The sequence below is a fragment of the Astatotilapia calliptera genome, chromosome 3 (genome assembly GCF_900246225.1).
Source record: "Astatotilapia calliptera chromosome 3, fAstCal1.2, whole genome shotgun sequence".
Lineage (NCBI taxonomy): Eukaryota > Metazoa > Chordata > Actinopteri > Cichliformes > Cichlidae > Astatotilapia > Astatotilapia calliptera.
Genome location: NC_039304.1, coordinates 34988476 through 35009465, shown reverse-complemented (window position 1 = coordinate 35009465; position 20990 = coordinate 34988476). Strand labels below are relative to the sequence as shown.

At 40.2% G+C, this 20990-nt stretch overlaps 1 protein-coding gene across 1 annotated transcript; it reads right to left on the bottom strand.

Annotated features, from left to right (window-relative positions):
• Positions 1-352: 352 nt before the first annotated feature.
• Positions 353-20781, bottom strand: fra10ac1 (FRA10A associated CGG repeat 1). The gene is made up of 14 exons (XM_026163083.1): positions 20691-20781; positions 18607-18686; positions 18315-18407; positions 18038-18083; positions 17791-17867; positions 17518-17601; positions 17287-17371; positions 14992-15037; positions 6428-6541; positions 4110-4152; positions 3557-3690; positions 2910-2960; positions 1521-1605; positions 353-897 (listed from the first exon to the last, which is right to left on the bottom strand). The coding sequence occupies exons 1-14, from the start codon at positions 20706-20708 to the stop codon at positions 855-857; spliced, it is 999 nt and encodes a 332-aa protein (XP_026018868.1). The 5' UTR covers positions 20709-20781; the 3' UTR covers positions 353-854.
• Between the last annotated feature and the right edge of the window lie 209 nt (positions 20782-20990).

Genomic DNA, 20990 nt, shown 5'->3' with positions numbered 1-20990 from the left:
TCTAGTTTGAGGAGAATCTATTTTGTGGAAACTTGGACTTGAATACAGACTAGACTTTTTCTGGGTTCTTCAATGAGAGCGAAAAATTGGTGCTACTTTTCAACTTCTAAATCACGAGGGAAAAACATAAGCAACATATCCAAGAAAACGGACTTTGACAGCACAATTGATCAGCTGAAAAGGTGTACAAGTGTAGCTGCAGGCTGAATCGCATCCTGCCTAAACTCCAAAACAAGCTGTTATTGCTCAGTGGACTGTACTTAACTACCTGTTAGCTTACATTGCCATGAATCACACAGTGAAAGAGTGCTCCCGAGAAAGCAGAAAGTAAAAAAGGACACAGACAGAGCAGTATGTGGTAATTGTCTTTATTTAAGCCAAGGTCTTTAATCCCCAGCAACATGTAGTTCCCCTCTGCAGTTAAAGATAATCCTTTTTTTTTTAAGGAGCAGAAGGTTTGACTCTTATGCAACACTTCACAAAACAATCATATATGCAGGTTTAGTTGCAAATGGGACTTAGGGACAAGGTTATTGAATTAAGACTTAATTAAGTTATGCATCATAAGCAAGGGGCAAGCTCCACGGCTGGAAAGAAAAAGAGCATTTCCTGTATGTGCTGGGTCGTAAAAAGGGACATTAAAATGGTAAAATTTGCAACATTAAAAACAAAAACAGATATAAAGAGAAGGTGACAGGGACAGGCCATGTAAACACGATGTTTATTTCATTGGCAGTAATGGAACTCGCAGTGAAATAAACCTACATACAGTCAAGACTCAAACAGAACACCTTTAAGTATTCAGAAGACACAGAAGTGTAGTCGCAGCAGGGAAGCCACTGATTCCAGCGGATTCAAAGAAACATGTCTTCAAAGTACTCATCAAACTCTTCCTCCCTGAAGAGACACAACAAGCAAAACACAGAAATGTAAGTTCCTGTCATGCATGATACTGACACAAACTGTTAGATGCTTCTTATGGGGGGACCCCAGCATAACTCGGTCAGTGTCAGTTCTCTATACAGCATAAAATGATGTTGACAACACTGATCCAGAACACAAACAAATACACAGTGAGGGGCAGAAGCAAGAGAGACTGAACATTTTTAAACAAAGCAAACAGACCTGAAATGCACTTAAGTTACTCACTATCGCTTTCTTGACTGAAAGTAGAACCCAATCTATACGAATGTCAGATTTGTAAGAGGCAGGTCTTTATGTTCTCCCTGACGTTATTTTATAATAACATCAATAATATTCATTCCACGGATTATAAAACCCAAACTAGCACAGCCAATATTTCGAGTAATAAGCCATTTGCTGCCAGTGAAATGGCTCAGAAGCATTACCATCATTATCCTATCAAAGCTCGGTGGAAGTTGACATAAACGTGTTCAAGATTTTGTGAGCAGCTTTACGCAGTGTGTGCAAGCAGCTCTCATAGTGCTATATAGACAGCAGTAACCCATGTAACTGTGACAAACGGGAAGCTTAAAACGAGCACTAACTGTTAACCTCACCTCGACTTTTCCTCCACTGCAGGGGCAGGTCCTCGCCAGTGGTCGCCTTCTGATTGGTCCTCTGGCTCATCCCCAGCGTCAGAGTCTAGTAGGAGAGTTTCAGAGAGCAGTCAGTCGCACTCACAGCAAAGAAAAACTGGGTCAACCGGTAACCTTTGCACCTTTGGACACTCTGACCACCAGTAGGCAACGGGTGAAGTGTCTTGCCCAAGGACACAACGACCGAGACTGTCTGAGCTGGGGCTCGAACCGGCAACCTTCCGATTACAAGGCAAACTCCAAACTCTTGAGCCACGATCACCTCTTTAGGTCTTTAAATAGAGAAAGACCTCAGTTAGAGGAGTGGAGTGTTTTGACCCAAATCACCTCCATCATGCGCATAACACACCCACTGAAACCCTTTATTAATATAAATATAAATATAAAATATAAAGAGTTGATGTTTTCCTTTAATTTGTCACTCATATAGCCTCTGATCAACCAGTGAATGTTTAGGAAGTAAACTCTAAACCCTGCAGAAACAAAATAGTTCTTCTTCAAGAACGTGGCCTATTTCCTCCTTCACAAATTTATTCAGAAACAAGTTTTGGCAGGTTGTAGTAGACAAATATGTTATCAGCATAAGCCACTAATTATGTGATGCTATACTGGGCCAAAGCAGCATATTTTTCCATTCATTTTCCCTGGCATTAATATAAAGTTTCTAGGGCACAAAGTGCTTCCCTGATATTAAAAATCTCTCCCCCCCTCTTTGAAAGTGCTGCTTATACATTACACTAAATACCAGAGTCGGAAATTTAATCTTCTCCAACCTTATACAATTGCTTTGAGCATGTGTGATGCAGAAAGAAAGCATAAGAGTTTTTGTGTATGGACCTGCATGTGGAACTCAGTGACATAACCTCAGAGTGTACACCTCCACCTACCAACACATTTATCCAGCCAGACCTTGGCTGAACAAACAGAACAGGGACAAGGGGGCAAAGTCATACCTCACTTCATGCTGTTTCCAGTAAAGTTAAAAAAAAAAAAACAAGAAAAAGAAAAAAGAAAGAAAGAACGGAGACAAAAAGCATGCTGAGAAAAACACGGATCTGCTATCTGTTACAACATTAACTACAGGAATTATGGGAGTGTCAGGGTGCTTTCACTGCAGAAGTTTGGAGGAGAGTTTCAGTTCAGCGCTCAGATGAAGGAGATCATAAACTCAGATTCCAACATTGAAGAGCTATTTGAAATTTGGAAAAAATTAAAAGATATGTAAGATAGGTGACCTATCATAATGTCAAAATGGCAAATTTCACCTAAAGGTTTAGGGATCTGTGCATCCCTACATCTTTTTAAAAATGCGTTTGTGGGTCTGTGTGCATCAGGCCATCGTGACATTACCTTTATCCGAGTTTTGCAATTCCTCTGAGCTGCTGGAAGAGGTGGAGCGATCTATAGAGAAACACAGAGAGGCAACGATCAGAGTCACAGCTACCGGCCTTTGCTGACCTTAATGAACACTTTAAAAATACTATGTGCATGACTTGCCACACTGTTGGCCCCACAGTGGAGAGACACCCTTCAACTGTGTTATGAGCGTTAACATTGCACATTCTGTCCACCAGAGGGCACTCTGCATGCAACTTCCCTGCTGGCAACACATTTTGCATAATTGCTAAAAACATAAACCTGACTCCTACAGCACCACCTATGGGTGCAGTACTTCCAGTTTAATGTGGTGGGGGAGGATAAACTGTATGTTTTTAGTTATGAATGTTTTTGCTGCACAAACAATTTAGTGAAAGAGGAAAAAACAGAACAAATAATAGCAGTTTTAAAGCTTGGAGCTCTTGTAATAAAATAAGATGAGATCAAATGGAAATTATGGCAACAACAAAAAAAACTAAATGTCAAACACAAAAGAAAAGTTGGTATTACATAATTTCGAAGAACATAATGCAAACAAGGTTGCTCCCAAGGGTATTTTTTTCATCCTATTACTGTTCTAAAGGAACGTTTATTCAGAAAGAAGAGCAGAGGAGTTTTACCTCGGTGCTTCTTGTGTTTGTGCTTCTTCGAATGTGACGACGATCTCTTTTTCTTCTTTGCTTTTGCTTTCGCTGGCTTCTGGTTCTGATCCAAGAGCATTTCAGTCTTTGGTTTTGCTTTCACCTCCTTCCTCCTGAACAGAATCACAAATTGACCAAGCCATCAGCCAAGTCACTGTTTCAAATGCTATTACGTGAAACCCTTCGTGTGGGTTGAATGGCACATCCAAAACACGAGTAAACTGCGGCTTTAATGAAAACATCTAATACAAGACTTCCAGCCATCCTTCAGCAGCTAAAGCGACGCTATAATGCACACAGCTGCTTCCAGATTCAAAAAACTGTGATAAAATCATGACACTCTGGTAAGGTCAGACAGGAGATATGAATCATGTTTTGAATTCTAAACCTCTGCAAGCAACAAAACAACACGTGCTGACTGTCCATGGTGACCTGGCCTACTTTTAGCAGACGAGCGCACTCTCAGAAATCAGTCTTCACGGGCAAACAGAGCTACATGTTCATGAAAAAGGCGAAGTGAAAGTCGGCTTACTTGTGATGGTAGTTGAGTTTGAAAGAACATTCAGGGCAAAGTCCTAGAACAGAAACAACACGACATATTCACATCTATTGTAGCGGCTCTAAAAATAGATCCACTGTTACTCCTGCGATTGTTATTATAGTGACAGTGTCAGGGTGCTTCTGTGTTAATGCTCACACTTTTTGTAACTACTAGTGGTTGAAAATGATGCTTCTATAGAAGATACAGTAACTGCAGCATCACCCCGGTGTACACTTAGAAAATGTTCAACCTGATTCATATGCAGTGCTGAGTCTTCAAAAGTCTTGAGTCACCCTTCATTTCTTTATATTTGGCTTCCAAGAAGCTTCCATTTCCAGAGGAACGTTTGTTTTTTTTCAAGCAATTTAACACTGAACTCTGAATAATTCCCATGTGGGAAAAGTCACCTCACCCAACCGATGGACCAATATTAGTACCTATACATGACACACAGCTTTATCAAAGGACAGATTTAAAATTGTTAAATATGTATCCCGTCGCAAAAACACATAACTAATTGTCATTTCCTTAGTCGAATTGATGAAAAAAAGCAAAAATGACACAATTTGATCAAAGCTAACACCGTTCAAGACGCAGTAACTTGAGCCTGGGTTCGAATCTGACCTGTGGCCCTTTGCTGCGTGTCTTCCCTCCTCTGTCTCAACCATCGCTATCTAATAAAAAAATGTTAAGAGTCATTAAGTAGTAATATTTTTGCTGGAAGCTATTAGCTTAAACCTTGGCATATCCCAGCATGTTATGCAATGTGTCCTTAAAAAAAAAATTCAATCAAACTGGACAAAAGGAAAGGGATGATCTGGACAGAGAACAGAACAAAAGCAGCCAACATCTGAAGAAGAGCCTTGAATGTCCTTCAAGAAGCCTGGGGAACTATTCGTGAAGACTACTTAAAGAAAAGAGAAGAAAGCCCGAATAAGAGAGTTCAGGCTGTGTTGAAGAATAAAGGTGGTCACACCAAATATTGACTTTCAAGCTTGTTAGAACTGTACAAACTCTCTCTTTTTTGCACATTTTTAATAGATCTATGGACCCATTTTCCTCGCTACATATAAAGAAAATAGCGGTGGCTCAAGATTTTTGCTCAGCAGCCTATAACAGTATTGCGCACATACAAAGTAGGGGTGGGGGAAAAAAATCGATACTGTGTAGTATCGTGATATTTTGTTTGCTAATAATGTATCGATACAGGGACAGCAGAAATCGATATTTTGTTACAAACAATTTTTTCTCTGAAGTCAACATGCTCTGGAGTCAGAGCATGTTGATCCTTTTTCTGAGCAAGAGTCCTGACATTCCTTCACTGTCCAAATGTGTTTAACTTTTTTTTTTGGCAGCAATAAACATGACAGTTTACTTATTTTAATTTAAGACATGTTTAATTTTAATTAAGTTTAAAACTTTTTTATTTAATGTAAAATTATATTATTTTTAAATTTACTTTCAAATTCTTCAGTTGCTGAAGGGGCTGCATAGTTTTCATATTGCATAGTTCAGAATAGCTATAATTGTACCAGATGGTTGCATTCAGTTAAGTTGGACTAGACTGTAATACAAACAGTTCAGTTTGTCAACAATAAAACTGACTGAAATGAGAGAAAGACTGAGTGTGAGACTTTGATATTAGATAAAATGAATATTGATAAAGTTTACCTTTATGTGCAGAATTTAAATATCGCAAAATATTTTTTAAAAAAATCGCAATAATATCGTATCATGCGTTAAGTATTGTGATAATATCGTATCGCGAGTTGTATGGTGATTCCCACCTCTAATACAAAGGGAATGCTGTTGATAAAAATGAATCATCTGTGTATAAACTACAGAGAAGAAAGCACGAAAGAACCCGGTGGAGCTCATGTTTTTCTCCCAAAACACAAAAAAAGATTCCTAATAACTCTGCTCATGAACCAATGCATCATCATCCTTATGGATCATATTTTTCCAGTAAAGCTGAGGCACTGGGGTTGCCAAATCACGTTTCATTACTGTTTAAACAATAGGGACTGTCTAAAGAATGAATTTTAATTTGGCACAAAGTGGGATTTATTTTTTCTTGTGAGGAGAAAGAACCTGGACGTGACCTGTAAGACCAGCTTGTTAAAAGTCTTTCATTTCCTGCTTAACTGACTCCTCCAACTACAGTAATTATTTTCAGCAGTATAATAACCTGAAGGGGGATCATTATGACTAAGGTCATAGATAGGGACCATTTGCTGGGCCACAGCCACACCTTTTCCAAAAAATGAGGCTATAAAATAAAGAGATAATTCTCTTCTTTTTTTCCTTACTGAGTTTGACCAGTGCGTTTCTCTTCTCCCCGTATTCAACGTAGGCAAAATTCACCTCCCAGCTTTTGAGGCCTTCCTCCTTCTCGCAGTGCTTGTTTCCACACTGGAACTGACCTGGAACGTGAAGAAGCTCACATGTACAAATCTGAATATTTCACATGTTTACACTCATGCCCGCTTTTTTCTGTAAGCTCTCTTGTTAACACCAATTCATGAAGCAAAGAAATGCATTTTTAATTGATATAATTACTGAGTGAGGGCTCGAACAAACTGCAGGCAACTTGTGAATTATCGTGTGAAATTCTAACCTTTACACTAGAAAAGCGAACAGAATAAGAAGGATGTGTTTTAGTAGTGACAGACTAAGAATCTCCAAAAAGATTCTGTCAGACAACCTTCAAACCCTGCTGCTCACTTTTACCCACCGCAGTCTATCTCTACACCCCTTCCTCCTTATCCCCTTTCTCCTTCTCATCTCCCTTTCTTCCCCTCGTCTCATCCCTTCAGGCCTCCCTCCAGCCGCTGTACAGGCTGCCTGTTATCCCCAGAGGAGCTTAAGGTGGCATTGATCTGGTCTCCGGGGTTCCTCCAGATTGCAGCAGAGGGAGCGAATGCGTCAGAGCCATCCAGTCTTGGCACGAATTCCTAACTCCGTGAAAGGAAAGTGGTGCCTGCCCTCACCTGGAAAGGATTGCGACTCTGTAAACATTCAGGTGAGATGACGCAGGGCTCGTCGACTCGGGCCACTTTGAGCCGTAGGGCGGACTCTCTCTTCACGTGCTGTATGAGATTAAGATCCAGTGACGTCAGCTTAGAAGAAGACACTTCTGGCTACGGTTCAAATGAGGTTTACTTGAGTTTATGTGTCAGGGGAAGACACTGTACTTACAAAAGAGACCTGTGAAAGAATCCAACAATTTCCAGTCAAAACACAAATATCAACTCCTCGGTGATGTCACAGAGAACGTCAGGATGTCACTAAAAGTATTTATATTACTCGAAAATGTCAGCATATCCTGTTCCTGTGACCTCAATGACGATCACGATGCCTATGAAAAAAAATTATTTCTTATCTGTTGTTAAAGCCGGACGTAACATGTGTAAAGAAAGTCTCTAAAAGGTTCTGCTTTGCATATTAAAAATAAAGAAGCGCCCTTGAACATCATTCTGATTCCCCTTGCTCCCTTTGAGAAGCAGCTCAGTGTAAAACAGAGAAGAATGTGATTTATTCGAAGGTTACAACATGGAGCGTTCGAATGTGTGGAGCCCTCCAGCTACACACAAATGTGACCCTGGGAGAGTGGAGCCAATATAAATCTGTTTCCAGGCAATTTCTTTGACAAATAAATGTCAAAAACTAAATACAATCAAGGCCAGGAAGTAGTTTGTCAACGTATTTCTGATAGTTTTCAGTCCCTGGGCCCAGAAATTTCACACTTGAAACCTTACAACAAGTCCCTGGTACTGTATTTGGAAAACTGGTTTAAAACAAAAAACTGGGATGCAGAGAGAATTGCTGCTTTATAAAACAAGTTTTATACACAGTGATGGAGTGGTGGCCTGACCGGGGTGGCACACCGCTTCTTTTTACCCAAAGCCAACTGCGGTAAGCTTTTAAAAAAAACTGACGGATGGATGCGAGCTATATCGGATTTTCTGGTGAAAGAAAAGAAGGATTTCAACTGTTGAGAGGCGCCAGGTATTTTTTTTTTACACATCAGGTGAGCCTCACGTGCCACATGAAAGAGAAAAAGAAAAAAGCCGATGAATCCAGTTAGGAGAGGAAACTCCGGTCCTCCTACGTCATTGGTTAATAATGCCACCAGCCAGCGACCCGAGATCAAGACGGATAATTACCACAGGACAGATGGGTGCACGATTAACACTGACTTAATGATGTCAAAGGGAGTGACCTGAACTAGCGTGCATTCACTTTTTATTCACTCTTGGATAACTGCCAAGTCCACACGATGATGCGAAATGACACATTTGTCTGGGTTTTTCCCCCCTTCTATCAAAGGGATTGCTATCAGACCGGACGTGTCGCGCTGGGTTAGACAAAAAAGATCCAATCCACTTTCATGTAAAGCTACAACAAGGGAGCCAATTAACTTAGATTAGCACCGTGTGGAACTTCTGGAAACACACATTAGCAGAGCTGCACACAGAACCACACCTTAGTCTTGCTGTTCATTTTTCCCTGTGGTCACTAGCGGTGCTGCAGTAAAAAATAAAAAAAATAATTCATTAAAAATCCCCTGCAGCCAGAAAAGGACTCTGGCCAAAGACCACTGTTATGAAAAACTATTTACAGGACACAACCAACCGAACACAAACATGGACAGTTTTTCTCTTCTTATAAGGGCTTGGCAGGCATCCAGCTGAGCGAAGTCACTGAACACACTTAAAAGTCTAACACATCAATCCCATAAAAACTTTTTCTTAAAATCACAAATACCAATGCTTGTAGTTTGTTTTCTTTTACTTTTTAATTAGTAAGATGAAGGGATTTTGATTTTCTATGGACAGAATTTCTAGGCGCAGCCAGGTTGCGGAGCGTCTCTGCGTTTGTGGGCTCAGGATCTCATCTCTGTGTTTTGTGGACTATCTGGCTATGTTGGCTTCATGAGAAGGTGGCGTGAAACTCGCAGCGGAACGGTTCGAGGTCACTTGTGAGGACAGTGGGAATGAGAATTAGCACCTCCAAGTGTGACGCCAGATAAAGGTGGAGTGCCCACTCTGGGTCTGGACGAATTGGTGCCCCAAGCGGAGGAGTTGTTCCCAAGCGAGGGGAGGGTGGAGCGGGAGATTGACAGACGGACTGGTGTGGTGCCAGCAGTGATGCGGGCACTGTAGCAGTCGCTCGTGGTGAAAACAGCGACGCTGTCGATTTACTGGTTGAGCTATGTTCACACCCTCACCTATGGCTACGAGCTCTGGGTAGTGACCAAAAGAATGAGATCGAGTAATTGGCTTTAAAGGGCGGCTGAGTTCTCCCTTAGAAATAAGGTAAGGAGCTCAGTCATTCGGCAAAGGTTTGGAGTAGAGCCGGTACTTCTCATTATTAAATGGAGCCAGTCGAGGTCGTTTGGCATCTTGGACGCCTCCTAGGCGAGGGCACACCTAGGACATGCTCTCTCGGCTGGCTTGGGAACACCTTTGTGTCCCCCCCACCCAGATGAGCTGGAGGATGTTAGCAGAGAGACAGAGAGAGAGGCTGCTTAGACTGCTACTCCTAAGAGGCAGCAAACAGACTGATGAATAGAGATGAAGAGATGCTGGCAGGCGGACTTTATTGCCATAAGACAAACAGACAGAGAGATGATACACGTCAACTCCTGTTTCTTAGGGTCAGGGCTGTAAGCAAAAGCAAATACGCAAGTTTCCCATAATGCTGACCTGTTTGTTTAATATCACGATCATCACAAAACTGCTTGTCACATGCAACAGCTTCTACTGCTGCACAGTGAGCTGACTCTGTTCAAAGGTACATGGACTGTACTGTACTCTTAAATAACTCAAAATGACCCTTCAGATCATTTAGTGACTGAAAAGCCTGTGAGGATGCAGACTTCAGGTGGTCACTGTGAGTGTCTGCATCCGCTGTTGTTTTTCAGCTAAATCTTGATACTCACCAGGACTCTAACCTTGCCTATTCCCAAAGTAAAATGCCTTCAATAAAAGTGCAGCCTGTGGAAAATATATGGTTCCCTCAGGCAGACTTTTCAAATATTGGAAATGTAACTAGGAATCAGATGGATGCTTCTCTGACCACCCACTCCCACCTCTGATGCTTGATCAGGTTTAGCCTGCTTTTTGTTTTTATGGGGTCTGTCTTCCACAATGACTTTGAGTTCACTGCTCAGACTAAATAGCATTACAAAGTACTATGAAAGCATTCTATACTCTATCTGCACAAGAATATCTGTGTTACATCTATGTGTCCCTCTTTAAAACACAGAGAAATATTCAAATTTTGACATTTGTAGGGTACACTCTGACACTCACACTTTGAAACAATAGGAATGGAGACAGTGACACTGGCCGCTGTTAGACTGGGAAACTCTGAAAGCTTTGAGCACTGTCGGATAATGAGCTTCCACTTCTCACACTTAAAATACACTCAGTTACTTCTCTGGAGCTGATGTATTTTGTCTGGCAAATGAGAGCCCAGCAGGATATACTTACTACGTGCAAAGCCTGCCTAGAACACAGGCCGAGCCGAAGGAATCATTTAAAGCAACAGAAACGATCTCACCCCTTAAATTAAATTGGCTTGTCACTTTTGTTTTATTTAAATTGAAAGGAAACCACCAGGATGTAGGATAGTATATAACATTATTTGAATTTGCTCATTTAAGGGTGGAGTAGTTGCTTTATATGAACCTGACAACAACAAATAAATGTAGATGGAGCAGAGGCAGGATCAAACGTTTAGATAAGCAAACCGTAGAAAATCCAGGACAGAGCAAAATGAAATAAGTAAAAATGTGACACCAAACAATGAAAAGCCAAAAAAAGGAAACTGATTATCATATCAACTAAATCAGCATGTCATGGCACCCTTTTTGCGACCGTAAAATAATTAAATCAACCAATCTGTGGTTGCCTGGTAACTGCACTGAATTTTTTCACTGCAAGTTGCTGCAGTGATCAGTTGGTCGCCCACAGTTTGAGCCTGCAACACCCACAGCGTGTGGTCGACAGCTTTCAAACGCAAAACAGTTGCATAGGTTGCCAGTTGGGAGGCAACTTGTCTCAAAACAGTTGCAGACTGACTGCGACTGATTGTGACTCTCTGTGACAGATTGGTGAAGGTTTGCAAATAATCTAATTTACAAACGCACACAGATTGACCCCAGCTGATTATTGGCAATGTGCGCCAGTGAGAACAGCTTTACAGTAGTTGACTTGACTTAGCAGATCCCAGCAGTAATTTTAATTTGATATTATATAACACTTGTGGAGGAATTTCTGGCTAAACTCTGAATGTTAGAAACATCAATTTCTGTGTCTAAACAGCAGATTTTTGCAATACAACACAGTTCATTGCCCTATTATCATAAACAGATTGGGGTCAAGTTAGCAATTGCATGCAATCAATTGCAAACTAATAACATCTTAATGTGGTTTTAACGGCAGTGATTGCAAGCAGTCGCAGACCTGGCCCTAATTTTGTTTTGCCAGTCTTCAACCACTCATTGAAGTGTGACAGTAGTATATTGCTAAAAGTGGCTTCACATTTCGGCTACCAGTGGCATTTATTCCAAGGCAGCAGAAGCTGGGTCAAACCTAACTCCTGCTGTGTCAGTGTGTACCCTGACAGGAGGCCCACCTACAACAACCTAGCCTCAGCTATTTTGTTTATGTTTTTATTCTTGAACTTTAAAGTAACTGTCTTCTGATTGGCTGCCCCGCATATTTAAAAATGAACAGCAAGTGGTTCATGCTTGTGTGTTTGCAGTCAAGAGCACGAAAAAAAAAAAAGATGTTCATAGCAGTCTCGACTCATTTTCTGAAACTTTGCTCATTGTTTATATGAATATGTCACTATTGCAATGCTATCCATATCTATCTCATAGGCAGAGGGTGAATACATGTCCATGTACCCTCCATGGAAAGCCACAGTCCACAGTTATACTCGCTTGTATGCAACCAAGTATAACTCTAGAAGTTTTCATGCTACTCTCCCAAACACAAATGACAACTTCTGTTTAGAAAAAAAAAAGAAAACCAAGAAAGTACCTTTAAGATCTGTTAATATGAGACATTTGTAGCTTTCTGTTATATTCAACTACAGGAATTCATGTGGAACTTTCAGAAGTATAAAGGCACTGAGATGAGAGAAAGAAAGTTATCAGCAAGGACTAGAAGTACATCTCATTCTTCAAAAAAATCGGCAGCAAGATTCCAGTGGGAGGATAACCTGTGATCCCCCCCAAAAAGAAGAGAGAATGAAACCTTTTGGTACTGTGCACTCCTTGATCCAATATAACACTATAGCAATGAAAAGAAAGGTCAGTGTTCTTCGTGATCCAACCTTATTGGATGGAGACTAGTCAGCATTATCCACCAGCATGATCTGAGGTGCACAGAAAGCAGCGATGATAAGGGGATGGTTTCCAAAAAAGGTATTCATGCCAGAGCAAAAGTAAAAAGTGGCCATCGGAGGTGGTACAAGATCAGTTTAATTGACAGGAAGCAGTACTACACGAGCTCGGACTAGCAACACTTAGTCCAAGTGGAACTGCTGGTAATTGAACAATAAATCAAAAACATTCACGTTGATGACTCGCCAACAGATTGTTGCCAAGATTCAAGTGTCTGTGATTGATGACACCCTATATCAGCTTACAAATCAAATCAAACTCATGTTACACTCAATCCATGACAAAGATTTGCACCAGTGTATTCTTCACGTCTGAACGGGGGCGTCAGGCCCAACTTACAGAATTTATTTAGTATTGATCTCACTGGAGAGGGTTTAGAGTCCCATGCTCTAAACAGTACTTAAGGAGCATGTCTCTAGTAATTATTAATGTCCACAAATCACAGCTGAGGCAGCTAAAGTGCAGTGCATCTGACCTAATCTAATCCCACTTCCTGTAGAGTACTGCTACATGGCTTGAACTGTCAGAGTCCAAGATTACACTGTCTTAATCCGGAACAACATATTGGTTTAGTCAGCTTTCCCAGACACGCTGTTTGTGTGTTTGTGAGGTTGTACTGGTATAAACATAATTATAATAATAATTTAAATGTTAAATGACTCTGCATATGTGTATGTGTGTATATGAGATTGTGTATGTGTGTGAAGCTCACTTTATTAATGAGCTGTCAAGGCAGGCTCCCTTGCTGAGCAGCAGCTATTGTCCTTCCAGGTAAACTTATAAATACCACTGTCACACAAACGCAGCGGTAGACAGAGAGGTGTTGTACTAATCCTGAGCAATAATAGCAACAGTAATCATGGAACCACTGCCAAACCATCAAGCTAGTCCAGCGCTATCAGAAAGCTACAGTGTTGGGTATCAATGGACAGATTAATCCGCGGCTGCTTAAGATGGGAAGCCACAAGCAAACACGGAAAGAAAATTCAGATGAAAGGTCAAATCGTTTAAAGATTTATGACGCCATTCTGGAGAGCCATAAAGTCAAACCAAATTGCAGCAGGCAGATTTTTTTAAAGAGCCTGACATGTGGAGAGACTCCTGAAGGGAAGCACCAATCATAGCTGATGTACTGCTGTGTGAATTGTCTTTATCTCTGTCTCCATCTAGTGGAGAAGGATGTGAGGTGTGGGTGAGAAAGCTATAATCCCACTTCACTATGGTTCACTGAGGTTCACTAAAATGTGAATTTAGAGCATCACTGCAAGCAAAAACGTCACAAATAGTGATTAAAATATCTCCAACACCTCCCTGAATCCGGACTTTATGTCAGCATTACATAGAATATTATGCAATAAGGATTCGGTTCCAGCCTCTTGATTAAATCGGATCTCTTTGCTCAACAAGTATGCTTTTTACTGCAATTTAAGATCACTTCTCCCCTTAGGGCTCGTCACAGCAGATCATCTTCCTCCCTTCACCCTATCACCACCACCGCCCTGCATATCCTACATGCTGCCTTTCCTGTCTTCCTTCCCTCACTCAACCAGTCGTGGCAGATGGCTTCCCCTCCCTCAGCCTGGTTCTGCTGGAGGTTTCTTCCTGTTAAGCGGGAGTTTTTCCCGTCCCACCGTCGCCTTGCTCAAAGGGGGTAGTCTGATTACTGAGGTTCATTATTAACCTCCTAGGACCTACATATGTGGGTTATTTAGACCAAAATACTCAATTTTGCTCTACAAGGGCCTGATATCCACTTACAAGGACATTATACTGCTACTGTTCTATCAAAATTTTAAATGAATATCCTCATATGTGGCTCTTATTTTTCTTAAAAACAAAAATAAGGTAAAAAAAATAATAATCTGGTAATTCTTTGTTTTTACACTCATCGGGCCCCAATCAGCCCAAATACCAAAGAGAAATTAAAAATGCATGACGTGGAAGAGTTCGGGTCTTAGGAGGCTAATATTGCGTATTACTGTATTATTGTAGGGTCTTTACCTTACAATATAAAGTGCCTAATTTCTAATCTTGTCCATCATGATCACTCCCATTTAAAAATATAAGCATCTCCAGCTTGGCTTCTTTCTACCTTTTGTTCTTCCTTCTGTCACAAATCACCCCTGACACTCGTCTCCACCCACTCCACCCTGTGAGCTCTGCATTATTTTGGATGGTTGACCCCAGGTATTTTATTCTACCTTCACTACCTTTGCTCCTTGCAGCATGACTGTTGCACCCGTCCCCTTTTCACACACACACACACACACACACACACCTACTCTGTGTTGCTTCAACTGACTTGCATCCCTCCTCTCCCCGCAGCATACCTCCACCTCTCCAGGCTGTTTTCCAGCTTATTCTCTTTCTTATTCTCACTACGAATCAAATGCAAGTGCTCGACACAGCAACATTAGCAGGACCATGCAAGCATATAACAGGTGTATGCCATACCTTTTCCAGAGACGACTTCATTCTCTGTCCGCCATCGAAATCCAAACTGTTGGGCACAGATTTTTTTAAATGAGCATAAATGAGCAAAATCATATACACGAAACCAACTAAAGCATCAGATCCATTTCCATCCATATAGCTTGCAAGCCATAGCTGTGTTGTTCCCACCTTTTAATGCTTATTAGTTTTCGAAGGCAGTTGGATCAGAAAAACAACTGAGAATATAAGGACTGCATATATTTGTGTTTATTCACCCATGCACTCTTATTATTAAATGCTGTGCATGCACATTAACTTGTTAATGTAAACACATCTATAGTAAGTGGTGTCCTTTTGACCCCACGTATTGCAACTCGCCCTTTATATTTTTATTCGTAGGCGTTTTAGAATAACTAGTGAATAAATCAAGTGCACAACCTTTTAGTGTTTAGCGGCTTGGACTTTTTAAATTGAAATGTTTCAATTTACCTACAGTGCCTCCGATAAACATAGATAATTCCAGGTATTGTGTATTGTGCGTCATGTCGGAGGTGTAAGCGTAAAAGAGATGTGTGCACAGAAAACTCATCAGCACAAATGCAGGAGATACTGAGTTGGGCCACACGTGTGCCACTTTTCATCAGTTTTAAACATTGGCCTCGCTCCAAAAAGGCTCAGCGATCACTGGAGACAGAGCAGAGCGCCAGAACACATCATACCCCCAACTTCAGGCTAAAATGGGCTCGCTATTATGGAGATTAGTGAGACTTAGGTAATATTAACCTTTACACATGGCAACACTGCAGGGATAATTAGTGTAATCTTTTTTGGAATACTGGAGCAGGTCCTTGTAACGCTGATTGCTGAGGTATCTACAGGCACTGTAATGTTATCTTATAGCGCATGTAGGTGCGTTAGTGATAAATCGATTTCTAGGGTTTAGAAATTGGTTCATAATTTTTGTAGTTTTGACTCCGTATACCACCAGAGTGGATTTGAAATCAAACAATCGAGATGCGACTGATCTGTGGACTTATTTTAATTGACAAAAAATAACATTAACCTATCAGGGGGACAGTAGAAAGTTTAGGAGTAGTGGACAGCTCAGCAACACTAAAAAGCCTGAAAGACCCACAGAAGATGGCTTTGACAGTGCTTCACAGTACAAATGGATAATGACCCAAAGTATGGTGCAAAAGCACCCTGAGAGTTTCATCTGATCTCAACTCAATGCAGCATGTTTTTCAGTTTAATGAAGATAAAGCTGAACGCAGAGAGACTCACAAACAAGCAGCAAACCGTGGAGGCTACAGTAAAATCCTGGGAGAGCATCTCAAGAATAGAAACAGCATTTGGTGACATCAGTGGGTTCTAGGCTTCAGGCAGTCATGGACTCTAAAGGAGTTTCGTCCAAGTATTAAAAACAATATTTATATTTAAAATGATGTCAGTTTGTCCAATTAATTTTGATCCTCCAAATATGAGAGACTCTGCATAAAAGAAATGAAAACATTTGTGTAAAAGCCTCCGAATTAAAGCTGAAGTCGGCACTTCCATCACATCTTGAGTGTTTGATTTAAAGGCAACTGCTGTGACGTTCAGAGGAAAGCCTCTGTCTCTCCAACAGATTCTGAACCTAACTGTGCAAGCAGTCACAACATTGTGAACCTGGAGATGTGTCCTGATCCTTTCCCTGTTTTACCTTCTGTTTACTTTGATTTTAACTGGCTGCTTGGTTAGATTTTGGGGGAAATAATGGCCCAAGTGTGTTACTAAGACATGCTATAGGGGTTAAACTTGAGTTATTACCTTTTGGTAATAACTGACACATGTAGTTTACTACAGTATAGTAAATGTCATGTGTGCTTAAGTTGTCAGACTGTAATTATAATCCATTCGTTGACATAATGCAATAAATAAAACTACATAAGTAACATGAATATTACTCATGATTAGCTAACATTAGCATTCACTTTATATCAACTTTATACTAAAGTTTATTTAACTATAAATGTATAATTTATTAACCCCTGGGGGGTCTTAGAAAAATGCATACACTATCGGACCTAGAGCCACAAATCGACCCAAGACCCCCCAGGGGTTAAGCATGGTATCATGAAGTGCTACCTTCATTTGAACTGTAATTTAAGGTTTTAATTCCTGCACCTTGTGTGAAACTGCCTTTTTTTATATGACAATTTTTAAATGCTTTCAAATATTCAAAAATGCTATCATATCATACAGAAACTGCTTTACATAAGCTGTATTACTGTTTAAAAATTAATAAGAAATCAATTATATTTCCATTCCTCTCACCTTGTTTTCCTTGTATCTGCTGAGGTCAGCTATGCAGTATTCTTTAAACAGCTTGTCATAATACTTTTTGGCCAATTCTTTCTCCCTGCCACAGAAAAAACCCCACAAGCAACTAAGAAAATCAGCACACACATCATTAACTAACTTCTAATGTAACGTATAGACTTTTCGGAAGAGAACTGAACAGGTAAAAAACTAATTCATTATTACTGATGCCACTAAGTTGATCACCATGTCATGTCCTCCTCGTCCTCATCCCTCCAGAGGAAACGATGGTTTTCACGCAGCACGTCTAGATCTGTTTTGTCCTTGGCTCTACGGGGAATAAATGTAAAATGACAACGTTTATGAGCGCGCATAAACCGAAAAACAACTTCTGCAACTATCAATTTTAATGAAATGATTAACTGGATTGCAGTGATGTATAGACATATTGCCATTATTTTGCCTGGAGTGACAGAAGCTGACTGTTCCCCAGAGTTGACTGTGAGTAAGATTACTCACACTGAGCGCTTGAAGTCAACCATCTGTCCCCCGTAGTACAGTATGTAATCACCGACAAACTTCTTGTGCCGCTCAAACTGGAGACATCTGCTTAAGGTCATTCTGTTGTTCAATGTTAACTTTTGCAACTGTAAACAGCCTAAAATTTCCCACCGCATCACATTTTAATATCTTAAAAAGTTACGTTTCATCAGCCTCTTCGTCGTCTACTCACAGCCGAAAGAAATGATAAATTGAGAAAGGATACGGCGTTCATGGATATCAGATGGGCTCGTCTGTTCCGGGCTTCTTCTCTAAACAAAACAAAAAAAAATATATAAATATAAATGATGCATTTTTAATCAAAAAAAGACAAAAAAAACTAAACAAGATCATGTGTGATAGCTTGCAAAGAAAAAACAATCCACTGAGAGCATTTAATCAGATTGGCCCATAAGAAGTGACATTAACTGTAGTGTGCATAGGTAAAATGCGAGCAGCTAAAAGCTATTAGCACTTCTTCGATCTGCTATTAGTCACCATACCTGTCCACTTCATTTGAGTGCAAGCTGCGGTGAGCCACCTTAGAGTGGCGACCTTTCTGAAACGGCTTCTGTAAGATTTCCTCCTCATGTTTCCTGTAGAAGGTACACATAATAGCAGAAAGCTTGTGAAAAAAAATGGATTAAAAACACTTGTGTTTATTCATATTATCATCTGTACAATCCCATCTCATTTGGTCAGCACAGATACAGTACCAGGAGTTCAGTTGAGCCAAATGTGAATAAAGCGAAAAAGTATCATTGAGCCTAAATAATTCTGTAGCCTTCATTTGACCTTTTAAGGCCTCTCTGTGAGGACTCTCCCTGTCCATCTTCATCACTGAAGTCAGAGTCATAACCGCCGCCCCCGTGAACCTGAGAAAACACAGGAAGTGATTTGTGAATCATATCTGATGATTTGTGAATCATCCACACACTTTCTGGCAAAATTAGGCATATTAGTTAAAAAATGCATGCGTACACTTGTACTGTACATCCTAACTGTGAGACATGCATTGCAACTTGTGACACAAATAGGGTAATGACTGATCTTAGAGTAAACATGACACTATGTATTAACATCTGCTGCACACATATACACACACACATATATATAAAACCATTAAAGTATGCATTTCTGAATGAGGGAGGGCATTTTTGCATATTTCCTCTGATCAGTGCTTTCTGTGTCTGAAACAAAACAGACCCCATCAGTTTAAGTCAACTTTCTTTTGATTGTTGATAAAGAATGGGTTCAAACAGCAGGTGGACTGAGCTCCTATGTGCTTAAATTAACCATATTATAGATGGCTCCTCACTTTCACACCATAGAGACCCAAAGGTGGGGGAAAAAACATAAAACAGAAACTCGGCTGCAGCAGTCTCACCTCATTCTTTCAAACATTAATCATGTTTAATACTGTAAGGGTATAAATATAACAGAAAATAAAGAAAACAGGAAGCATAACAGGTCAGGTTTAAGTTAACTAGAACATATTCTATGCCTTTATAGTTTGATCCAGGTCAATTTTGTCTCAGGCCAAGCATTCCTTTATAATAAGTGTCTACAAGTTTCCTGTCTGACATGAATAAACAGAGAGTAGGAGAGAGATTTTATTGTTAGGTTTTTAGGTATTCACAACACTGTTTTTTGGAGAAAAGCATCTATTATCACATAATTGTCCGATATAATTAAGACATGAAAACATAAAAACTAGAATGATCCCATTCTATTTTATTCCACAAGTGCCGGCCTCCAAATTTAGTGGGAACACAGACAGTTCTCATGTCTCATGAATGTTTCGAGCTTCCATAAAATCATCTCTTCATTTATTTAACCCAGACTGGTTGATCTAAAAGTCCATCTTAATGGATATGGGATGAATTTGACCCAGTGTCTCGCCCCAAAAGTGATTGTCTGCTGAAAAAAATAATATCCGGTTGGCCTGTAATCTGTCAAACATGTCTGCATAGCTCGATGATATAAGGTCATTTCTACCCAGAAAACACATTCCTGTCACAAGTAGAAGCTGCAATCAATATTTGGAAATGTAAATTTTATATAGCCTTTATTTATCCATGTGAAAAGTTTCCTTGACATTAAAAATGTCTTTGTCAAGAAAGATCCTGCCTTGGGTGTAGCAATAAAAGTGCAACAAATATAACAAAATACCTCTATAGAGACATTTAAAGTGGCCAGAACGGTCTGTACTGATAATAATGTTGAACAAAAGGTTGGTACAATAATGCAGAGTCATAAAAATACTTTCAAAACAGGTCATTTCTTTATGTTATATGTAACCCCTTCATAAATCTATTTGGCTGAAGCCTATTTATCAATATAAGCAACGATATTACCCATAGAACACACCCAGAAATCGGAAATCACATTTTAATGATGTAAAAAAATTTGTTTTTGTGTAATTTATCTCTCAAAGTCACCAAATGTCTGGCTAAAAGAAGACAAATGGAGTAACTGTTACAACGAGAGACTATAGCTTTCCCTCACTCGGTGTGGCAGAGCAAGTGCTCAATGATGGATGAAATAGTGAATAAAGTGAGATATTTTGGAGGTCCCGTCATCAGAAACGAGCTATGACACTGTAGCAGGTGCACGGTGACTCTGACTGCTGTGAATTTCACGCAGGCACGCGCTTTAGCTCGTGCTTTGACCGCTTTGGACCTGTCACGCGCCACAGACACCGCTCATCCCTGACTGTGACCAGTGAAGCAGTCAGGAACCAACACGGCGTTAGTAGGCAGCACCGACACACGTATCTGTGAGGGGGATAACTGGCTGCTAACAACTACGCGAACGCGTCCTCACAGCCTTGTTTGCAAAAGAAGAGACGCGACTATATCGCATGTATAAAAGTTTACCTTCACAAGATCATCCATGGCTTCTTTTTTTCCTCCCTATGAACTGCCGCTGACTGTTTACAAAATGTAATCGCCATGTGATGACGTAGGAAGTAAGTCGCGGTATGATGACGCAGACCTACACGAATTATATTTAGAAGAATCTGAGAAAAATCAAGAAATAAGTCCAAGAATAATTTATCATTTCCTTTTTTTCTATGATTTTAAAGCTTACATTGGTTTGTAGTCAATAACGAGGCTCTAAAGTCTAATTCTGTGTAAGTGTAATTGGCTGATAACAGTTTCTTTAATCGGGCATCT